General features: G+C 46.1%; 1 protein-coding gene across 5 annotated transcripts in view; it reads left to right on the top strand.

Moving 5' to 3' along the window:
* TNS1 (tensin 1) overlaps positions 1 to 23,065 on the top strand; it is a 606,988-nt gene that overhangs the window by 53,982 nt on the left and 529,941 nt on the right. For 4 of the 5 annotated variants that reach the window (XM_033945996.1, XM_033945995.1, XM_033945994.1 and 1 more), the window contains exon 2: positions 19,908 to 20,022. The exons of the other annotated variant lie outside the window; for it this stretch is intronic. In XM_033945996.1, the coding sequence (XP_033801887.1) occupies positions 19,908 to 20,022 (115 nt within the window). The remainder of the gene's footprint in view (positions 1 to 19,907; positions 20,023 to 23,065) is intronic. 5 annotated transcript variants of the gene reach the window in all.

Below are 23,065 nucleotides of genomic sequence, written 5' to 3'. Positions count from 1 at the left end.
GTCACCACCCCCTCACCTATGCTCTGGCATCTCTCTCTTCCCCTTTCTTTCCTTCCCCCATGGTCTGGCATCATCCCTTCCCTGATTCCCGGCATCTCTCTCCTTTCCTTTTCTTCCATTTCTCCCTCCCCCTCCATGCTCTGACATCTCCCTTTTCCCTTGGTCTGGCATACCTTCCTCTTTCCCTCCAAGCCCTGGCATTTCCTTTCATTCCCTCCCTCATCTTCCTTCAACACTCTCCCCCTCTGCTCCCTTTCCTCCTTGTCACCCAAGGCCTAGTGTCCTGAACTTCATCGGGCAGCAGCAGCATTCACAATTCACTGCTGTTGCCGGCTTCAGGCCTTCCTCTCTGTCGGGTCCTGTTTTCATGAAAACAGGAAGTAGGCAGGATCTGGCAGAGAGCAAGGCCTGAAGCCGGCAACAGCAGCGAATTGTAAACACTGCTGATGCCCGAATAAGGTAATGGAGCACCGAGGCAGACCGCTTCTCCCCTCTCCCAGTTGAACCCCCGCTGACCCTCCTATCTCTCCCTCCCGACCCTCTCAGCGAGTTGACAACCTCCCTCCAGTAGCGTCGGCAGCCGCTGCAAGCTAAACAGGCTGCTTCGCGGCTTTCTCCTGACCACAAATCCCTCTGCCGCGTCACCGATTACGTCATCATTGACGCTCCACCGGCAGGAGAAAGCCGCGAAGCAGCCTGTTTAACTTGATGCAGCTGTCGACGCTACTGGAGGGAGGTTGTCAACTCACTTTGAGGGTTGGGAGGGAGAGATAGGAGTGTCAGCGGGGCCTGAATCCAGGCTGCGATCCCCTGTCCTGTTGTCCCCACTCACAGCTTTGGGACGCCCTCTCTGAAAACGGGACATTTCGGGCATCCCGAAGCTGTGAGTGGGGACAACGGGACAGGGGATGTGAAAAAGGGACTGTCCCGTTCAAAACTGGACGTATGGTCTCCTTAGTCTTACATCCATCTTTGGCATTAACTTTTAACATTCAACTTTTTTCCATTTTTCTGCTTTCTTTTCAAAATTTAATTTTCCATATCTTCCCTTCCTATCTCTCTCCTCTTCCATGGTCAGGCATCTCTCTCTCCTTCCCTCCTGCTTTCCATAGTCCAACATCTCTCTCCTTCCCCCCTCCCCCCCAGTGGTCTGACATCTCTCTCTTTCCTTTCCCTCCTTCCCACAGTTTGGCAACTCTCTCCTCTCCTTTCCACAGTCTGGCATCTCTCTCCTGCCCCAGTCTGGCATATCTCTCTCACCTCCTTCCCTTCCATTCCCTTGTCTGGCATCTTTCTCTCCATCCCTCCCCCTTTCCCTTCCAGTGGTCTGACATTTCTTTCTTCCTCTTTCCATCACCCTTCTCCAGATATGACATCTCTCCCTTCCTTGAGTCATCTCTCCTCACCCCTATGTAACATCTCCCCTCCCTTCCTCCTTTCTGCCCCCCTCCCAGTCCAACATTTCTCCCTCCTTTTCCTCCACCAGTCCAACATTTCTTTCTCTCTGTCTCCTGCATGCTTCCAATTCTCAAGTCCTCATTCCCTCCCCCAACCAATATATCACTCTCTCCCTCCATGAGACCAATTTTTCACTCTCTGCCCTATCCCCCTTCCTCTGAGTGTGACATTTCTCCTTCCCTCCCCATCCAACATCTCTCCCTCTCTCTCTATGAGTCCAACACTTTCTGCATCCTGCACGCTTTCTCTCTCTCTCCTCACCTCTTCCCTCAGGTTTGACATCCCTCCTTCCTACCCACCAGTCCATCTGTCCTCAGCCCCACTCACCATGTACTGTCTATACCTCCTCTCCACCCCATGCCCATTTCTCCCTCTTTCATCACTCTCATCCCTCCTGCAATATTTTTCCTTCTTTCCCTCCCTCCTCCAAACCCCAGCCTCCCTCACAACAAACATGCTTCCTCTTGTTTCAACGGGTTAGCAGCAGCAATTCCTACACGCTGCCTGCTGCTAACCCAGAAGCCTCTTCTCTGTCATGTCCCACCCAGGCAGAAACAGGAAGTTCCAACAGAGGGAAGGACCCAGCAGAGGAAAAACTTCTGGGTTAGTGGCAGGCAGTGTGTAGGAATTGCTGCCACTAACCCATTGAAGCAACACAGTAGTCCAGGAGAAGCAGGGACTGTGGGACCAAGACTGCAAAATTAATTGCAGGGGCAGCAACAGTGGTGACGACAGTGGTTCCAAAAGAGGATTGAGGAGGAAGGAGTGTGGGAGACCCATGAACTGCTGTGTACTTCCCAGCAGCAGTTCACATGCCCCTAGGGATATGCATACTGTATGCTGAGAACCTCAGCCCTAGAGCAAAAGCCGCCAATTTCATGAACACTCGATGAAGTTACATGGAAATACCTTTAAAACAAATAGGAATAAATATTTATTTCACTCAATGAATGGTTAAGCTCTGGAACTCATTATTGGCAGATGTAGTAACAGCGGTTAGCATAGTTAGGTTTAAAAAGGGTTTGCACAAGATCCTGGAGGAAAAGTCCATAGTCTGCTATTGAGACAGACATTTGGATGCCACTATTTGCCCTGGGATCGGTAGCATTGCTGCTACTTGGGTTTCTGCCAGGTATTTGTGACCTGAAGAACAGGAAGAGTGTCTAATAAGAGATACCCCAAAAATAATATAGTGGCATTAGGGAGCAGAGAAGGATAGTAAAAACGATAAAGGGGACAGAAGAATTCTATCAGGAAAGGCTACAGAGGGTTAGGGCTCTTTAGATTGGAGATGGCTGAAGGAGTGAACTGACAAAATCTAGGGTAGGATGGAACAAGTAAACTGTCATAAGATACAAAGACTAGGTGACCCTAAGTCAGGGGTGTTCAATGTCGGTCCTCGAGGGCCGCAATCCATTCGGGTTTTCAGGATTTCCCCAATGAATATGCATGAGATCTATGTGCATGCACTGCTTTCAATGCATATTCATTGGGGAAATCCTGAAAACCCGACTGGATTGCGGCCCTCGAGGACCGACATTGGACACCCCTGCCCTAAGTAGTACATCAAAAACAAATAGAAAATATGTTTTCACTCAGTAAAGATGAGAAGTGTTTAGATCCGGTCCTCGAGAGCCACAGGCAGGTCAGGTTTTCAGGATCTCCACAATGAATATGCATGAGAGCGATTTGCATCTCAAGGAGGCAGTGCATGCAAATCCACCTCATATATATTCATTCTGGAGATCCTGAAAACCTGACCTGCCTTTGGCTCTCAAGGACTGGAATTGCCTACCCCTGGTTTAGATCACTCAAAAAAGGAGAGGTACCCAATGTGGCTTTAGGACGTGGCTAAACCTACCAGCTCCATATGACAGGTAAGACACTATTATGAACTGGCGAGGGCCGTTTAGTTCAAGAAGATTTTAAACCAGAGAGAAGAAAGTTACAATCATCGAAGCAGTTCATTTTAAATGCAAATATGAGACAGCAAAGCTGCTTTCTGTTGAGAAGCAAGCAAATCAAACAGATTTTCCAAAGAGCGAGCAGGGATCAAAGATAAAGCGGTCACAAAGAACATTTAGGGTGGTTACTGTGCTTTCAAGTGGTATTGTTTGAATCCAGCCCTCCTCTGCAATCCCTACTTTGACTGTGTCTTGAATTTAGATGTAAATGGAAAATCCTTGCCTTGCTTTCCAGATTTTGGTACTTGAAAAGGCAAGAGAGTGCGGGAGGGCGAGGGAAGGAAGTGGGAGTGAAGGCATTAGGTTGAGGAATACGGACAGAGATAATAGAGAAAAGGTGTAAGTGAAACATTGGAAAATAACAAAACACAAAAGCAAAAATTCCACGACCAAAATATCAAATATATAACAAAAGTGGAATAAAAAAAGATTAATTTATTAATTCGTCAATTCAGTTGTACTGTTAGATAGTTAATGAAAGAAGGCAAACCTGTGTCTCATAACAGCCTATGGCTATTTGACAAATGCAATATAATGGTTTCAATCATTGGTCCGCCTCCTTCCTTTTGATATAAATACAATAAGGGGCTCATAATTTAAAAAAAACAAACATCTAAAAAGTGGCCTAAATGGGTACTTGGACGATCAAAAAGCCTGATCATCCAAGTACCCATAACCAAAGCTGGTTTTAGGCCTTTCCCCTGCCTCTAAACCAGGGGTGTCCAATGTCGGTCCTCGAGGGCCGCAATCCAGTCGGGTTTTCAGGATTTCCCCAATGAATATGCATGAGATCTATTTGCATGCACTGCTTTCATTGTATGCTAATAGATCTCATGCATATTCATTGGGGAAATCCTGAAAACCCGACTGGATTGCGGCCCTCGAGGACTGACATTGGACACCCCTGCTCTAAATGCATAGAGCGAAAAGAGGCATTTTTAGAGGAGAGGAAAGGGCGGGAGGTGGGCCGACCTAGACATAGGCGTACAGCAGGTATAACCAAAACTTTAGACAGATTGCCTAGTTCCAGTGGTTCCCAACCCTGTCCTGGAGGAACACCAGGCCAATCGGGTTTTCAGGCTATCCCTAATGAATATGCATGAAGCAAATTTGCATGCCTATCACTTCCATCTATGCAAATCTCTCTCATGCATATTCATTAGGGATAGCCTGAAAACCCGATTGGCCTGGTGTTCCTCCAGGACAGGGTTGGGAATCACTGGCCTAGTCGGCACTTATACGTTTTGACTTAGACCAGGGGTAGGGAACTCCGGTCCTCGAGAGCTGTATTCCAGTCGGGTTTTCAGGATTTCCCCAATGAATATGCATTGAAAGCAGTGCATGCAAATAGATCTCATGCATATTCATTGGGGAAATTCTGAAAACCCGATTGGAATACGGCTCTCTAGGACCGGAGTTCCCTACCCCTGACTTAGACCAAGTCAAAACAGGTATAAGTACCGAAAAAGGGGCCACTGAGCTGATGGCGGCTGCCGCGATGAGCAACCTGCCTACCCCCCACAGCAACCATCGTGACAGGAGAGATGGCTCATGTGCGTGTTTGGGGGAGGGGGTTGCCTGGGCAGGAGGGGTTGGGCTCCCTCCTGCCTAGATCGTTGTCAGTAGGGGGGAGCGGTGGATTGCTGCAGGAGAGATGGCTCATCTCTTCTGCCTCAATAGCGATTGCCCACCTCCCCCGAACCGCGGCACTTTGGGGTGAGGATCGCCAGCAGGGGAGATGCCCTGCCGCGATGCTCATCCTGAAGTACCGTGGTTCGGGGGGGTGAGCAATAGTTGCTGGGGGATTCTTTTTGACAGACATCGGTTACAGAATCCAGCTTTTAGGTGAAGGACTGGCCCCTCCTTTGCCTAAAAGTCTTTGTTTTGGGACTTAGGCCTTTTTTTTAGGTTGATTATATGGTGTAAGTTTAGATGTAGTGATGGTCTAGGCGTTTAAACAGATGAACGTAGAGGCAGGCCATTATAAAAAAAAACTCCTTTTGGATGTTTTTTTTTTTAACATAAGAACATAAGCAATGCCTCCGCTGGGTCAGACCCGAGGTCCATCGTGCCCAGCAGTCCACTCACGCGGCGGCCCAACAGGTCCAGGACCTGTGCAATAATCCTCTATCTATACCCCTCTATCCCCTTTTCCAGCAGGAAATTGTCCAATCCTTTCTTGAACCCCAGTACCGTACTCTGCCCTATTATGCCCTCTGGAAGCTCATTCCAGGTGTCCACCACACATTGCGTAAAGAAGAACTTCCTAGCATTCATTTTGAATCTGTCCCCTTTCAACTTTTCCGAATGCCCTCTTTGTTCTTTTATTTTTCGAAAGTTTGAAGAATGTGTCCCTCTCTACTCTCTCTATGCCCTTCATGATCTTGTAAGTCTCTATCATATCCCCTCTAAGTCTCCTCTTCTCTAGGGAAAAGAGTCCCAGTTTCTCCAATCTTTCTCTATCTATCTCTCTCTTTCTCTCTCTCTATTTCTGTGTCTTTCCCTTTCTCTCTCTATTTCTGTTTCTCTCCCTTTCTCTCTCTCTCTGTATCTCTCTCTCTTTCTGTCCCTCTCTACTCTCTCTATGCCCTTCATGATCTTGTAAGTCTCTATCATATCCCCTCTAAGTCTCCTCTTCTCTAGGGAAAAGAGTCCCAGTTTCTCCAATCTTTCTCTATCTATCTCTCTCTTTCTCTCTCTCTATTTCTGTGTCTTTCCCTTTCTCTCTCTATTTCTGTTTCTCTCCCTTTCTCTCTCTCTCTGTATCTCTCTCTCTTTCTGTCCCTCTCTACTCTCTCTATGCCCTTCATGATCTTGTAAGTCTCTATCATATCCCCTCTAAGTCTCCTCTTCTCCAGGGAAAAGAGACCCAGTTTCTCCAATCTCTCAGCGTATGAAAGGTTTTCCATCTCTTTTATCAGATGTGTCGCTCTCCTCTGAACCCTCTCGAGTAACGCCATTTCCTTCTTAAAGTACAGCGACCAATATTGGATGCAGTACTCCAAATGCGGACGCACCATCGCCCGATTCAAAGGTAGGATAACTTCTTTCATTCTGGTTGTAATACCCTTCTTGATTATACCTAGCATTGTATTCGCTCTCTTAGCAGCCGCTGCACACTGTGCCGTCAGCTTCATTGTCATGTCCACCATTACCCCCAAGTCCCTTTCTTGGGTACTCTCATTCAATAACATCCCTCCCATCGTATAGTTGTACTTCGGGTTTCTGCTTCCCACATGTAGTACTTTACATTTCTCAACGTTGAACTTCATCTGCCATCTCGTCGCCCATTCCCCTAGTTTGTTCAAGTCCCTTTGCAATTCTTCGAAGTACTCTTAAGTCCCAGCTCCACTAAATAGTTTGGTGTCGTCCGCAAATTTTATTATCTCACACTTTGTCCCTGTTTCTAGATCATTTATGAATATATTAAATAGCAGTGGCCTGAGTACCGAGCCCTGCGGGACACCATTCGTGACCCTCCTCCAGTCCAAGTAGTGGCCCTTTACTCCTACCCTCTGTTTCCTGCCCGCCAACCAGTTTCTGACCAATCTATGTACGTCTCCTTCCACCCCATGATTCTTCAGTTTCCGGAGTAGGCGTTCATGGGGTACCTTGTCAAAGGCTTTTTGGAAATCTAGATATATGATGTCTATGGGGTCTCCTCTGTCCATCCGTTTGTTAATTCCTTCGAAGAAGTGCAGTAAGTTCGTTAGGCATGATCTCCCCTTGCAGAAACCATGTTGGCTGGTTATCAGAAGTTTGTTTCTTTCAAAATGTTCATCAATGTTGTCTTTTATCAGTACTTCCGCCATTTTCCCCGGAACCGAGGTCAGACTAGAGAGTTGCACGGGGACAGAAATCCCATCCATCCCCGCCCGTCCCCTCCAGGATCCTCTCCGTCCCCACCCATCCCAGTCAGGATCCTCTCCGTCCCCACCCATCCCCACAAGGAATTACCTCCATCCCCTCCCGTCCCCATAAAAAGCAGCAATTACTTCTGACAGGATCATCAATTCTACAGTTTCTTTTGTGTTTGTGCTGCTGTTTTCCTTGTGGAATCTCTTTGGTGGAACCCTTTTTTTGTTTTCTGTTCAGGTAATTAACTTATAAACCCCCTCTTTTACTAAAGCTGACGTATCCATTATATTATATGGACGAACCCTGCTTCCAAAGCCTTCCATCCCCATGGGAGTCCCGTTGGCTAGAGGGGGGTTCCCGTGGGAGTCCCGTGGGTTAGGGGGGATTCCCTGGGAGCCCCGCGGGACTCGCGGGATTCCCGCGATCCCCATTCCCATGCACACTTCTAGGTCAGACTCACCGGTCTGTAGTTTCCCAGGTCACCTCTTGATCCCTTTTTAAAGATGGGTGTAACATTGCTTCCAATCCTCTGGGATCACGTCTGTTTTCAGGGATAGATTGCAAATTTGCTGCAGTAGTTCCGCTATCTCCTCCTTTAGTCCCTTCAGAACCCTTGGATGGATTCTGTCCGGACCCGGGGATTTGATAATGGACATTTACCCTGCTTCTGCTTTCAATGTTTAGGGCCTTAGGCCAAAAGGGGACTTAGACGTGTTTTTTATTATGCCCCTCCACTTTGTTAAGTTTGACAATTAATGTAATACTATGAAAAAAAAATTTTAGTAGTAGTTTTTATAAATTAGTTAATATAAGAACATAAGAACATAAGAAAAGCCTTCACCGGATCAGACCGAGGTCCATCCAGTCCGGTGATCCGCACACGCGGCGGCCCCTTTAGGTACTCCCGAATGGAGACCCAGATATACCGTAGCCCTCAATATGATTTGCAAGAAGGTGTGCCTCCAACTTGCGCTTGAATCCCAGAACAGTAATCTCTGTCACAACATCCTCCGGGAGAGCATTCCAAATTCCCAGCACGCGCTGTGTAAAAAAGAACTTCCTGACATTCGTCCTGAACCGGCTGCCTCTCAGTTTCAGTCTGTGACCTCTTGTCCGTGTCACCTCCGAAAAAGTTAGTAAAGCTTCTTCTTGGTCCATTTTATCAAATCCCTTTACTATTTTAAAAGTCTCTATTAAATCCCCTCTCAGTCTTCTCTGCTCGAGGGTAAACAATCCCAATTTCCTAAGGCGCTCTTTGTAGCTCAAATTCTCCAATCCCTTGACAAGTTTTGTGGCTCTCCTCTGTACCCTTTCCAGCAGAATTATATCTTTCTTGAGGTATGGAGACCAGTGTTGGACACAGTATTCCAATTGCGGTCTGACCATTGCTCTATAAAGTGGCATTATTACATCTTCCGATCTACTCGTGACCCCCTTCTTAATCATGCCCAACATCCGGTTTGCTTTGTTCGCCGCTGCCGCGCATTGTGCCGAAGGCTTTAGGGTTCTGTCAATCAGTACCCCCAAATCTCTTTCTTGTTCGCATTTTGCTAATGTCGCCCCCAACATCTTATACTCGTGTTCTTTGTTTTTTCTTCCTAGATGCATCACCTTGCATTTGTTTATGTTAAAATTCATCTGCCACTTTGTTGCCCATGCTTCCAGCTTGTTCAGATCCTTCTGGAGTTCCTCGCAGTCCCTTTGAGAGTCAACCGCCCGACATAGTTTTGTGTCGTCTGCAAACTTTATTATGTTGCAAGTTGTTTCCTCTTCCAGATCGTTTATAAAAATATTGAACAAGATGGGCCCAAGAACCGAGCCCTGGGACACTCCGCTAATCACCCTCTCCCAGTCCCGAAAGAAATGAAAAAATAATGAAATTAATGGCTAAAGCATCTGTGCATAATAACAATTTAGTCACATAAAACTGAATTCATAGAAAGTTCATAGAAAAACCACTTATCTTAGTGGCCACAATAACTGACTCTGACGGATCCGTTTCGTCGGTACTTCTTCAGAGAATCAGTTGAAAAAAGCCACGATACTGACTAACCCATGAAAGTGGCTTTCCAGAGAGCGAAAATGGCCTGCATCAGACCTGAATAATGGCACATTGGAAGCCAGAAAGGATAAGAAGGAAAGAAAACAGAAAGAAGGAAGTGCTGACAGAGAGTAAAAAAGAGAAATTTTTTTTTTCTAAAAAAAGGCAGAACCAGATGAGAAAGAAAGAGGCGAGGAAAGGGAGCCATGCATGCTGGCTTGGGATTTCTAGTATTTGGCAAGGTCATATAATAATAATAACTTTATTCTTGTATACCGCCATACCCAGGGAGTTCTAGGCGGTTCACAGCGATTTATCAAATTGTCAACATATCAGAGTTTACAGATAACAACAATAAAGAACAATTGACATAGAATGATGTTGTTAAGGTTAGCTGAAGAAGGGAAGAAAATGTTGAGGGTAGGGGGGAGGGATATTACAGTAAGGAGAGAGGGGATTTCAGTGCATAGTAGAGAGGGGAGATTCAGTGCATTGTAGAGGATGGGGTGTCAGGGGTTGTGTCCGTGGAAAAGGTGTGTTTTGAGTAGCTTTCTGAAGTTGAGGTAGGTGGGGGCCTCGAGCAGAACAAAAAGAAAAAAGAAACAGAACAAAAATTGGACTAACTCCTGAGATTTCAGGCATGCCGCAACGCACTGGCAAGGAGCGTCGTCCACGCTGGCTGACTGCCTACAGGACTTGCCTCTCACGGCGAGAGGCACGTCCTGTAGGAAGTCAGCCAGCGCAGATGACTCTACTCCTGGCCGGCGTCTTTCCTCCTCTCCCCGCAAGTCCTGTATCCCTCCACCGAAGTGGGGCGTGGGCAGATGGGCCTCCGTGCATGCACGGAGGTCATTGCGTCGACATCCACGCACTTCCAGGAGCCTTTCGGCCGTGGCCCTGGATTTAGTGTTCCACCGGCCGGAAAGTTTGCGAGCCGCTGGACTGACTCAATGCATTTTATGATGAGCTTTCTTCAGAGATCAGACAAAAAAGCAAATGTAGACAAATATGGGTATATATGAGGAAAACATGAAAGCATTGGCAGAATGAAATCCTCTAGCCCCGTGCTCTTTCCTCAGCATGCAGTCCCTTTTTCAAGCATATCCACTTCCCTTGCAGTGTTAGTGCAGTTGCAATGTAAATGGTTTGGCAAGGAGAAACAGGCCTTTCTGAAGTCTTTGGGTGGTCAGACACAGGGGAGGGGGAGGTTTGTAGACGCGGCTCCGCACATCCTCTGCTCCAGAAGGAAGCTTTAAGATTCAGTCACTAAGGAATGAGATGGAAGGGAAGAGCAGAAAGAGGGGGGAAAGCATGGGGAACAGGAGAGGGTTGAACGGGACAGCAGGAGCATAAGCAAAAGGCGATTGAAGGACCAGGTGGACTCTGGAAGCTTCGGTCCATTAGAGCGTCTTTTGATGTTTCATCATTTAGAGTTTTGGTACAATCTCTAATATTGCCTACTTAGCAATTTCTCAGAAGAATATGCAACGGTTGCGAATGGTGGAAAATGCAGCGGTCAGGTTGAAGAAATACGGTCATGTAACCCCTGCACTGGTTGCCGATGGACGTTTTAAGTTTGGTTGTTTTTGTTCTGGTTTAGCTCCTAAATACATAACGGAGCTTTTCTCTTTTGCAACCAACAGACCTAAGAGAAGCTCGCACCTGAATTTTGGTTTTCTTAAACTTAAAAAAAACATCATCAATATCTTTTTTCATATCAGGCAGCGTTATGGGCCACAGATCTAGAACAATCGTTTCTGCTTGCTGATACTTATGGGGAATTTAGGAGACATCTGAAAACATCTGTTTTTGAAGTTCTTAGGTAGCTGATTTGTAGAATTTTATCATGCAATAATTCGATCTTTCTAGGGTTTTTTAGTTATCAGCTTTCTGTTCTTTTTACAGTTCCACTATATATTTTTCGAGATGCTGTGATCAGAACCGCACACAACATTCAAGGTGTGATCACAGAGGCATTATGATAATCTTTGGGGGGGGGGGGGGGGGGTTTAATTCCTAAACTTCTGTTTGCTTTTTTGGCTGCCATTTCCTGCTTGCATAGAGGCGGGGTTAATTGAGGAATAAGAAAATGGGCCCATCCTCAAAAATTTGCCAACAACCAGGTTTGGGTGGCCGTGGTAATACTATTACACGCGAGCATTAGCCATCGCTCAGGGCACATAATCTAACTTGAATCGTTTCCTCTTTCCTAGTTTGCAAGGTACAGACAGGGAAGAGGTTTCTAATGTCCAGATGTTGAGGAGAGGGATTGCACATTTTTCAGACATGCGCAGTGCAGGCTGGCTGTGTTCTCTTGTCAGATTTTTGGCTGCCTGAATATTCTACAGTTCTGCCAAAGGGAAACTAGGCTGGGCTGGACAGGGTGTAGGACAAATTCACTAATTTATGTTGGAAAGGCATAAAGAGAGGATGTGAAACGGATACAGGGGGGCCTCCTGGATTTCTCTCATCCATGTTACCTGGAGAAATGGTCATGGAAGACGTCAAGCTTGGATAGAAATAGTAAAAGATCATTCCATGCAGGCAGTCTCTCTGCAATGAAAGGCTGGTTACATCCTTTGGAGCTCTCAGGCAAATGGGAGCCTTGGAATGAATAATACTGTGTTTGCTTTTAGTCTTGATTAATCTGAGAAATATGACTGTGCACTCATGAGAGCAGCGCAAAGCCCCCACCTCAGTGCAAGGCAATGAATCCTTCAGAAGGAAGCACAGGGTCTCATTACTCTGCTATTCATTTGTATAGCATTTATTATTTCTATAGCGCCATCAGGCACACGCAGCGCTATGCATTGTGCATGCAAGAGATGGTGCCTGCTCAGAAGAGCTTACAATCTAATCATGACAGAGACACAGAGGGGGCTAAAAGGTGGGAGGGGACAGACAGATATATTGGTTGGGTGAGCTGCGTTTAAAAACGAACCCAGCCAACACAAGCACACATCGTGGTCAGTGAACTGGATGATCTTGTGAAAGGCTTGTCCTAGATGCTACACCTGCATTCGAGATTCGGTGCACATGCGTGCAAACCCGATATGAACTGCACATATGAGCATGCGGTAGCTGTTTCCGGATGGGGCCCTGGGGAGCAATCAAAAGTGAGAGTGGATTAAGGGTTTATCTTAAAGAGGGGCCATGACTTCAAAGGAAACGCATGTATCTTCTTCAAAAAATGTCACATGTAAGAAATAAAATGTAGCAAGAGAATATTGAAAGGAAACTTTGAATGAAAGCAGTAAACATAGAAGATGACGACAGAAAAGGGCTACAGCCCATCAAGTCTGCCCACTCTGCTTACCCACCCCCTGTCTATGCCCTAATGACCCTCGTAGGGATCCCACATGGGTATCCCATTTATTCTTAAAGTCTGGCACGCTGTCTGCCTCGATCACCTGCACTGGAAGCTTGTTCCAATGATCAACCACTCTCTCTGTGAAGAAGTACTTTCTGGTGTCGCCATGAAATTTTCTGCCCCTAAGTTTGAGCGGGTGCCCTCTTGTGGCCGAGGGTCCCTTGAGAAAGAAAATATCATCTTCCACTTCGACACGTCCCATGAGGTACTTAAATGTTTCGATCATGTCTCCCCTCTCCCTACGTTCCTCGAGAATGTAGAGCTGCAATTTGTTCAGTCGCTCTTCGTACGAGAGACCCTTGAGCCCCGAGATCATCCTGGTGGCCGTCCGCTGAACCGATTCAATTCTGCGCACATTGAATCGGTTCAGCGGACGGCCATCAGGATGATCAGTAGGTGATACCCAACCAATAGAGTAAATTTAGCCAATTGCAGGGCTGAGCTTTTGACACCTAGGCTCAAGCAGTGGCACATGTTGGATGAAAGGATCAAGTCACAGATCAGATCTTTTTCCACCTTCTTCACCCATCACGATGGGCTCTGCTTCTGCCACAATGTGACCAGTCTGTTTGAGGCAACTGGAATCGTTTCTTCATTGACAGCTCATCCACATGTACCCGTCTCTTCCACTGGCTAACTCAGTACACCTCAAAGAGGATTACAACAGCATCGAGACCTTACTAGGCGCCTCAAAGTATGATGAGTATTGCTTAGAGGACTTAGAGAATTTAAAATGATGGCTTTCTTAATGGGTCTCCAAGGCGGTTTACATTACATTACATTAGAGATTTCTATTCCGCCATTACCTTGCGGTTCAAGGCGGATTACAAAAGAGTTATAAACGGAGGGTTACAATGGAAGATCATTGGTCGCTTCTAGAGAAGGTAAAGAGTAGATCAGGTAGTATCTGTGTGGCAGGAAGAAGGAGGGAGGAGGGTAACATTTCTACTATTTCTGCCTTTGGGACAAGAGGGACACAAAAGTGCACTACCAAAGGTGGGATTGGCCACAGCGGACTGAGTTCTCTGTGGGGAGAAACAACGTCAAATGGGAACCACTGGTGGACCCCTGGAAGGTGCTAATACTACCACTAATGAAACAATTTGTTGTCAGAGCTCTAGATATGGAATCGGTAGCCTTCAAGTTCCTTCAAGACACCTTTCCTAATCTGGTGTCTTCGTCAGACCGCAGATAAAAAAAAGATCCTGGAGAACAAGGAATTTCCTAAGCAGAAAGCAGCTTGGAACAGCTTTGTCGCAGTGGTTCAAGGCTTCCTGGGCAATCAGAAGGCCGAAAACTATTTATTTCTTTTAAAAATGTCTATACTGTCTAATTCCTAGGTGGTTTACAATATATCCACATACTAGGTTGAGAAGCTGGTGAAGAATTACAGGAAAATGGGCTGTAGGATGTCTCTCAAAGGTCATGTCCTTGATGCTCATCTTGAGACTTTCAAGGAGAACGTGGGAGCAGACTCGGAGGAGCATGATGAACGCTTCCACCAGGAGACACTGGACTATGAATGCCTCTGCCAAGGATAATATAAGAAATAAGACCCGTGCGGCGAAACGCAAGATTGTGTTGGGCTGGCTGAAGAACATTTGCCAGTTGTTATTAAGATTGAATGAAGGGCTCCTTTTATCAAGCCGCGCTAGTGGGGTTAGCGCGTCGGTTACGTTTTGTCACACGCTAACCCCCGCGGCAGGCTATAAAACTAATGCCTGCTCAGGCGTTAGCGGCTAGCGCAGCAGGCAGTTTAGCGTGCGGTATTACGCACGTTACACCCCTGCCGCAGCTTGATAAAAGGACCCCAAAGTTTCGTCATGAATTCAGGAGTTTAGTCCATGAAGCACAAGTTCGGCAAAGACATTTTAAAACGCTGGACAATTGGGAATTGATCATCCAGGTTTTTGTGGCAACAAAGGCATTTGCCTGGGTTGTCTTTTGAAAAAGGTGTTTGTGATACATATTTATTATATTTATATTTATGGTAAAAAAAAAAAAAAAAACAACAACAACGAGGTGATTGAATAAATTATTAATGGTATGTGGGTACAAGTATTAGTTTTTCTCTTCTAATTGTATATTATAAGGATAATATAATGGGAACATGATGGGAGATTACATCTGGGGCCTGACTCATGAAAGTGACTCACAATATAATCCCAAATCTTGAAAAACTATTTACTTCTAAATCTTCTGTGGTCATCTTTGTATATCTTCAGTATAAATACACGTTAATTGTGATTCATATGTAGGTATTTTTGTGAGCGACCGTCCTAGAATGAATGAGCAATTGCTAATGTGCTCAGCTTAGAACAGGGGTGTCCAACCTTTTGGCTTCCCTGGGCCGCATTGGTCGAAAAAAAAAATTTTTCTGGGGTCGCGCAAACGCTGCAGCAAGACAGAGGAGGGAGCCGGCAAGACGGTAAACACCCGGGGGCGGTAGAGGAAAACACTGCATCGCCCTCGACCGGGGCCGCACAAAATACTTCACGGGGTTGCATGCGGCCCTTGGGCCGCAGATTGGACACTCCTGGCTTAGAGGGAACATAGCGGCTGACTATCCGCATCTGTGCCACGAGAAGCAGTACCACCTGCCTGTATTATGAGTCTATGGACGGCACTGCTGCCTTTTATTAGTCAGCGAGCACTCGGAGCACCAGAGGACGAAGTTAACTTGGGGTTGGCCACAATCCAGTCAGGTTTTCAGGATTTCCCCAACAAATTTGTGCAAGAACCATTTGCATGCACTGCTTCCATTGGATGCAAATCGATCTCAAGCATATTCATTGGGAAAATCCTGAAAACCTAACCTGCCGAGGGCCGGGGTTGGACGCCCCTGGCCTAACTGAATGATTTTCCCTGGCAGCAGAGAGAAACAGAGGCTAAGCATGGGACAGATTCACGCAGCCCCTGGATCAGCATATTGATGCTCACTCCATTAATGTAATCTGCTTAATGGAGGGAGCTGGGTCGCCCCCACCCCCACCTGACCGCAGGCTGCCATTTACTCCAAGGAGCATTAGGAAATTGGGTTTGCTCCTCTTTCTTATATTACATGCCCTTTCTCCTAATCCTTGCTGCTCTATGATGCACAAAAGCATTAACACCCATGGAGGGGCATAATCAGAAGAAACGTCTAAGTCCGTTTTGGGCCTAAGTCGCCCAAAGTAGGACATGTGAAAAGGTCCATTTTTGAAAAATACATCCAAAATATTTTTTTTTTCCTAAAATCATCTAACTGTATTTCCAGCCGTCTGATCGTCCAGGCTGCTAAGCCGTCCATCTTTATACCCCATTTTCATCCAAAAATTTGTGCAAGTCAAAAACGCTTAGAAAAAGACCTTTTGGACATGGGCGGGGTCAGCAAAGTGATGGACTGGACATCCAAACATTGCACCAGAGTAGTGGGGGTACCTTACAGGGCGCTGCTGTGAACTTCACAAAAAGGGTGCCACAGAAACATCTCACCACAACAACCTTATAGGTTGTGGTCACCCCCCAGAACTGACTAGACCCACCTGTCTACCACCCCAATAGCCCTTATGGCTGCAGGTGCCACTTATATGGCAGTACATAAGGGTTTGGGGAGGTGCACATGTTTCACTATGAATGCAGTGGTTAGAGTGGCTTATGGGTCTGGGTTCTCCTCTCCATGGTTCACTAACCCACCCCCAAGACCACTTAAGCCACTTCTGTGCAACTCTACTAGGCTTTCCTATGCCAGGCTGCCAGGTGCTAATGTTCTGGAGGCAGATATGTAAAGTTGTTATTACGATTTTTATGGCGGTGGGGGCCAGACGGCCCACGTCCCGCCCAAATCCTGCCCTCGACACTCCTCCTGAAACGCCCCTTTTAGCTCTGGGCGCACTGCAGCACTGTGAAGGCCTAAGTCATTTCTAGATACGTCTAAAACCCGATTCGATTATCAGCACTTGGACGACTTGTGTTACTGATCGTCCAAGTGTCGATTTAAATTGGTTTTTAGATGTATTTCCGTTTCGATTATGAGCCCCCTATTCTATAAACGATGCTTTAAGTTAGGTGCCCTACCTGCGCCTAAAAAGTAGAAAATGCCATTTAAAAATGACTAACATAGTTAAAAAAAAAAAAAATGTTGGTCCGTAATGATGCCTAAAATAATGTCACTGAAATCGCAGTTACGGAGGTGCTTTATGACCCCCAAAGGCCGCCATAGGCATGGCTAACTCTGGAAGTGGTGTTCGTCATCATAAAGTGCCTCCAGAGCCACGATTCATGTGAAAGGTAGGTGCCAGAAATGCAGGGCCTTGAAAACCCTGGCCTACATTTCCAGCGCCTACCTTTCATGAAGCCACAATTCTATTAACGGCGCCGTTGCGTGATGGACACACGATCGGCGGCCGATGAAACCATTTATAGAATCCAGGGCTAAGGGCCTAATTCATTATGTTTTTTTCTCATAGACACAGGATGGACAAAAACCAACAACTTGGGGCTAGATTCACTAACCTGACTCTCCGTGCCCGATCCGCGCAGGCCCGACCAATTCACGAAACAAATAAATTAAAATGAGGGCGATCGGAGGAACGTTCCCCTCCGACCGCACGGATCGCTAGTGTGCGATCCTGCCGCATGCGCAGACTATCTGCGTTCCCTGTAGATGGTCTGTGCATGTGTTTGGTGTCCGTTTTTGCTGGATTGTTTTTTTTTTTACCGGCCCCGACTCTCCTGCTCTCCCAGGGAAGGGCGATCCCTGGTGGCACCTTACATTATAGCAGGGGACTTAAAAGCAGTCAATTACTGACTCTCCTGCTCTCTGACACCCTTCCCCACAGTGCAGCCCCGCTTTAAAACCACGGGCTGGCACTGCGGGGAAGGGCGGCAGAGAGCAGGAGAGTCGGGGCAGCAAGAGCAGGGCTGGGATTTCGGGCCGAGGACAGTTGGAAAGGACGTTTATCGCTGGTCCCCAGCAGTCGCTTCTTGTGTTGATCAGCCGGCCCAGTCGGTTTCCAAGATTTCTTTAGTGAATCGCGTCCCTGCCTACTTTGCATGCCGTTCCCCTCATTTGCACGCACGGATCAGAATCGGATCGGCACAGAGGTAAGTGAATCAGGCCGGAGTGAAATCAGGTCGCAAACCGATCGGTACACGATCGGTTTGCTTAGTGAATCTAGCCCTTCATGAATTAAGAAGAAATGGTAAAAATTAAGTTACATCGATGGAATAATTTTGACAAGCTCTTCTTATCTCGACTGCTGGCACAATTCTCCCTCTGGTGGCCAAAGTCTGGTCCTGCAGGTTCAGCTTCAGGAAAACATTTCAGCCTCATAATTTCTACATATTTAATTATTTGTTTTTACATCCCGTCCTCCCCGAAGAGCTCAGAACAGGTTATAGGTTTACATGCATAATAAAGCATATTTATATGTTACCAGAATAATAATTAAACTAATGATTGGAAACAATTACAGAATGCAAACAGAAAAAAAAGCACAAGTCCCCAAATCTGGAGCATATTGTCTTTGGTCAAGCCTGGTGCCACTTCTTCTCTTTCCACCATTGTGTTCTGGGGTCTTTGGTTTTTGCAAAATATGTACTGTCTACTACTACTGGTATTTATCACTTATATAGCATTGAAAGGCGTACATAGCACTGTACATTTTGACATTTATAGATGGTCCCTGCTTGGAAGAGCTTACAATCTAACTTGGACAGACAGACATGACATATAGGGCTACCTTTTTCTAGCTGTATTTTAAACTATATCTTTTTTTGAGATACCACAACCAGATTTTCATACAGTATTCAAGGTGTGGCCGCACCATAGAGCTATACAAGGACTTTAAAGATGAGAATGCTATAAAACCCTTATATCGCTCCATGGTGTGGCCGCACCCTCGAACACTATGTGCAGTTCTGCTCACTGCATCTCAAAAAAAGATATAGTGGAATTAGAAAAATTATAGAGAAGGGCAACAAAAATGAAAAAAGGGACAGGATGACTTCCATTTGAAGGAAAGCGAAAGCAGATGGGACTCTTTAGCCTAGTGAAGAGATGGATCAGGGGAGATATGCTAGAAGTCTCTATAATACTGAGTGGAGTGGAAGGATAGATGCAAATCACTTGTTTATGTTTTCCAAAAATACTAGGACTGGGGGCATGCAATAAACCAGAGAAAATATTTCTTCACTCAACATGTAATTAAACTCTGGAATTCATGGCTGGAGATTATTGTGAAAACAGTTAGTATAGCAGGGTTTAAAAAAAAGGTTTGGCTAATTTCCTAAAAGTCCATAAGCTGCTATTATGAAGGACTTTGGGAAAATTCACTGCTTATTCCTAGGATAAACAGCATAAAATGTTTTACTCCTTGGGATCTTGTCAGGTACTTATGATCTGGGTTCAGGATATAGGGCTTGATGGACCTTCGGTCTGTCCCAGTATGGCAATTCTTATGTTCTTATGTGAGCCAAGTATATGGATAATCAAGTTATTGTGATATCACTGCTGAGGTTGGCTCTTAGGCATTGGTGGAATGAGGCATTATGACATCACAATCTCTGGTCTGGAATGTTGCTACTTTTTGGGTTTTTGCCAGGTACTTGGGACCTGGGTTGGCCACTGTTGGAAACAGGATTCTGGGCTTGATGGACCTTCAGTCTGTCCCATTACAGCAATTCTTATGTGAGTCAAGTAGAGGACAATCAAGCCATTGTGACATCACTGCTGAGGTTGGCTCTTAGACATTGGTGGAATGAGGCATTATGACATCACAATCTTAGCTCTGGAATGTTACTACTCTTTGGGTTTCTGCCAAGTACTTGGGACCTGGGTTGGCCACTGATGGACTTGATGGACCTTCGGTCTGTCCCAATATGACAATTCTTATGTCTTATGTGAGCCAAGTATAGGAAAATCAAGCCATTGTGACATCACTGATGAAGTTGGCTCTTTGGCATTGGTGGAATAAGGCATTATGACATCACAATCTCAGCTCTGGAATGTTGCTGCTCTTTGGGTTTCTTCCAGGTACTTGGGACCTGGTTTGGCCACTGATGGACCTTCGGTCTGTCTCAGTATGGCAGCTTTTATGTTATTATATTCTGCTCAGAACAAGAAGGGCTAACCATATTTTCTGATCGAGATGAGTATGAAGCTGTAGACGGGGAGCAGTTTGTGATTTGTACAGCAACTGATGCTTGAACCCCTTGTTCTCTTCTCTTCCTACAGCCAGAGGATTTGGAAGCACAAAATTCCCACTCCTTCAGGGCGAAGAACTTCAAGAAAGTGAAATCATGCGGCATCTGTAAGCAAGTTATAACTGGGGAAGGAAGCAGCTGCCGAGGTGAGTATGTCAGCTGGGATTGTAAAAGATATCAGAGGAATCTGTCCCTGCAGAGGTGAATCAAAGGATCGCTTAGAACTTTAGGTTATTTCAGATCCCTGTCCTGGGATCTCAGCTCTAATCACCCGTATTTTGAGTCTTAGCCCAAGTGTTTCACTTCCTGATACCCTTGTTGTCTCATTGTAGCAACACTTCTGAAACCAATTGATACAATCAAAAGATCAAAGAGTATCAAACACGTCTATATCAAAACTTTTGAAGAACTGCGACTCTTGTCTTTAAAGGTTGACACCAGCTCCAGCGCTTCAGCCACGCCCACTTTTCTAGAGTCAGATGACCATCAGCCTCTTTCTCGTAGAACCCCTTTTATTCCCCTTCTTTTAGGTTTGGGTTGCAGGCCTTCTATTATTACTCCCCGTGAGTAACGAGGCAACGTCGCCTCCTGCTTTCTGCTGGTGATGCCTCTACTTATGCCACTAAGGTACTAGCTTTCCCACTAATACCAGTACATTAACCGGAGGGAGACCTTTTGCTCCTCCAGAAGGGTCTACAACAATGCATCGGGGACATTTAAGAGCTGCCAGTTCAGCGCAGCCCTTTCATTGCCGCCTTTTAAGAGTTGGCATTTTAGCGCCAGACTGTTCAGCACTGCGCTTTAAATTGCGGGAGTGTTCAGCACAACCCAGCTGAACTGGGGGCTCTTAAAGGGCCACGTTACTGCTGTGAGAGTTCATGGCCCAGGGCTCCTGATCCAGTGGGTGGGGGGAGGTTGATACCCTCCCCCAACCCCCCTGTCCAATGGGGGTGCGATGCCCCCCACACCTTCACATCATCAGTACTCCACCTCTCTGCAGAAACCCCCACAACCCCTTGACATCCCCCCATCAGCCCTTCACCAATCTGGCAAACCCCCAGGGCTCCCGATCCAGTGTGTGTGTGGAGGAGGGGGGGGGGATAGCCATGCCCCCTCTGATCCAGCATGTCTTATGGCCTGATCCAGTAGGGGAATGATGACCTCCACAACCCCTGATCCAGCATGTCTTGTGGCTCAATCGAACCGTACCAATCTAGCATGTCTCATGGGAGCAATGCCACATTCCCCCCACCCCACCTTGATGCAGCAACCTCCTGATCCAGTACTCCCTCAACTTGGTCCCCATAACCCCTCTCCACCAATCCAGCAACCCCTCCCCCCCCCCCCACACACAGATCTAGCATTGCACCTCACCTCGATCTCCAAACCAAACACTGAAGAGTCCTGTGATGAAATGATGGCTTGTAAAGGGTCATGCTGTGTGGTCCCAATGCTAAACCCTAAGCCTCTATTCTGTTGGGTACATAAGAACATAAGAACTGCCATCTCCGGATCAGACCTTCGGTCCATCAAGTCCGGCGATCCGCACACGCGGAGGCCCAGCCAAGTGTACACCTGGTGTAATTTTAGTCACCCATATCCCTCTATGCCTCTCGTAAGGAGATGTGCATCTAGTTTGCTTTTAAATCCTAGAACGGTGAATTCCGCAATAACCTCCTCTGGGAGAGCATTCCAGGTGTCCAGCACTCGTTGCGTGAAGCAGAACTTCCTGATATTTGTCCTGGACTTGTCCCCCCTTAGCTTCAGTCCATGTCCTCTTTGACCGTGTCACAATCTCAACTCTGGAATGTTGTTACTCTTTGGGGTTCTGGAATCTTGCTATTCTTTGAGATTCTGCCTGGAATCTTGATACTGTTTGGGGTTCTAGAATCTTTTGTTACACTTTGGGATTCTGGAATGCTGCTGCTCCATTGGAACATCACTGATGAGGTTGGCTCTGAGGCATTGTGGAATGAGGCATCGTAAGAACCGCCATCTCCGGATCAGACCTTCGGTCCATCAAGTCCGGCGATCCGCACATGCGGAGGCCCAGCCAGATGTACACCTGGCATAATTTTAGTCACACTAATACACATATACTCAAGAAAAGGGTCAGTTAAACTATTTTTACTCTAAATTCAGAACCCTATAAGGACAAAAACACCCATCTGCAACACTAACAGGCCTTACTCCTACACACACAACAGCGCGAGCTGCCAAAAAGGTCTCTGTGGGCCACCATTGGCTTGTGAGCCTTACAATTAAGACTTCTGATGTAGAGTATTCCCCTTAAATGAAGCACCCAAAAGGGCAGATGTGTATGTAAATGGATCCTGTTTACTCCTGGATCACTACATGATTTCCTATACCAGTTGGACTAGCACAATATAAATGTGTATGTTTTGAGATTTAGGCTTGAAGGGTTCTCAGAACCAAAAACAATAACTCTGATGCCTTTTTATACTTGGGGGAGTTTCCTTCTACACTGTTCCCTCCCTATGATTGCAACACCAAGACTCTAGCTCCTCCTTTCTTCTGGAAGAAGCTAAAAAGTACAATGATGCTATCACAAGTCAAAATACTACAGCTCTTAGTAGGGGCTCTCAATTGATGTAGGCATCCACATTGCTAGATTCCAGCTGTTCTTAAATTGGGCATGCTCAGTGGCCAGCAGAAAACCAGCAGTTAAATTGTCTGGTTTTCAGCCCTGCCAACCTGCTAGCTTCCCGTTGCCTGGTAAATATGTCCAGGATGGCAAAAAAAAAAAAAAAAAAAAGCTGTTTAGTATCCCTAGCAGGGTCACTGAATTCCTGGTGATTTAGGGAGTTTGCGTTGTTATTAAAATGGCAAGAAACTCTTAATGTTCTTTTTTAGATTTGTTAATAATAAAAGGAAGCATTCGGATTATCTTCTGCATCTGTTATAAAGGTGGTTTCTAATTTCTTAAATAGATAGAAGCTGCAGTACCTGTAAAGAGCCGATTGGCCACAAGGTGTCAGTATAAGCCAGCAGAATTGACTGAAGTATCTAATACCCAGCTAATATAACAGAAGTGAAGTTTATGATTATTGGAAAGATTAGCGCTGTGTTTAGGGAGGGAAGGACGAAAGAGAAATTGAATTCTTGTTACAATAGCATCGAAGTCAGGGATGTTATTTTCTGCGACTAAATCTGGGGATCCTTACTAGA

The sequence above is a fragment of the Geotrypetes seraphini genome, chromosome 5 (genome assembly GCF_902459505.1).
Source record: "Geotrypetes seraphini chromosome 5, aGeoSer1.1, whole genome shotgun sequence".
In the NCBI taxonomy this organism is placed as follows: Eukaryota; Metazoa; Chordata; class Amphibia; order Gymnophiona; family Dermophiidae; genus Geotrypetes; species Geotrypetes seraphini.
The sequence above is the reverse complement of the archived record's forward strand: the minus strand, read 5'-3'. Positions and strand labels throughout refer to the sequence as shown.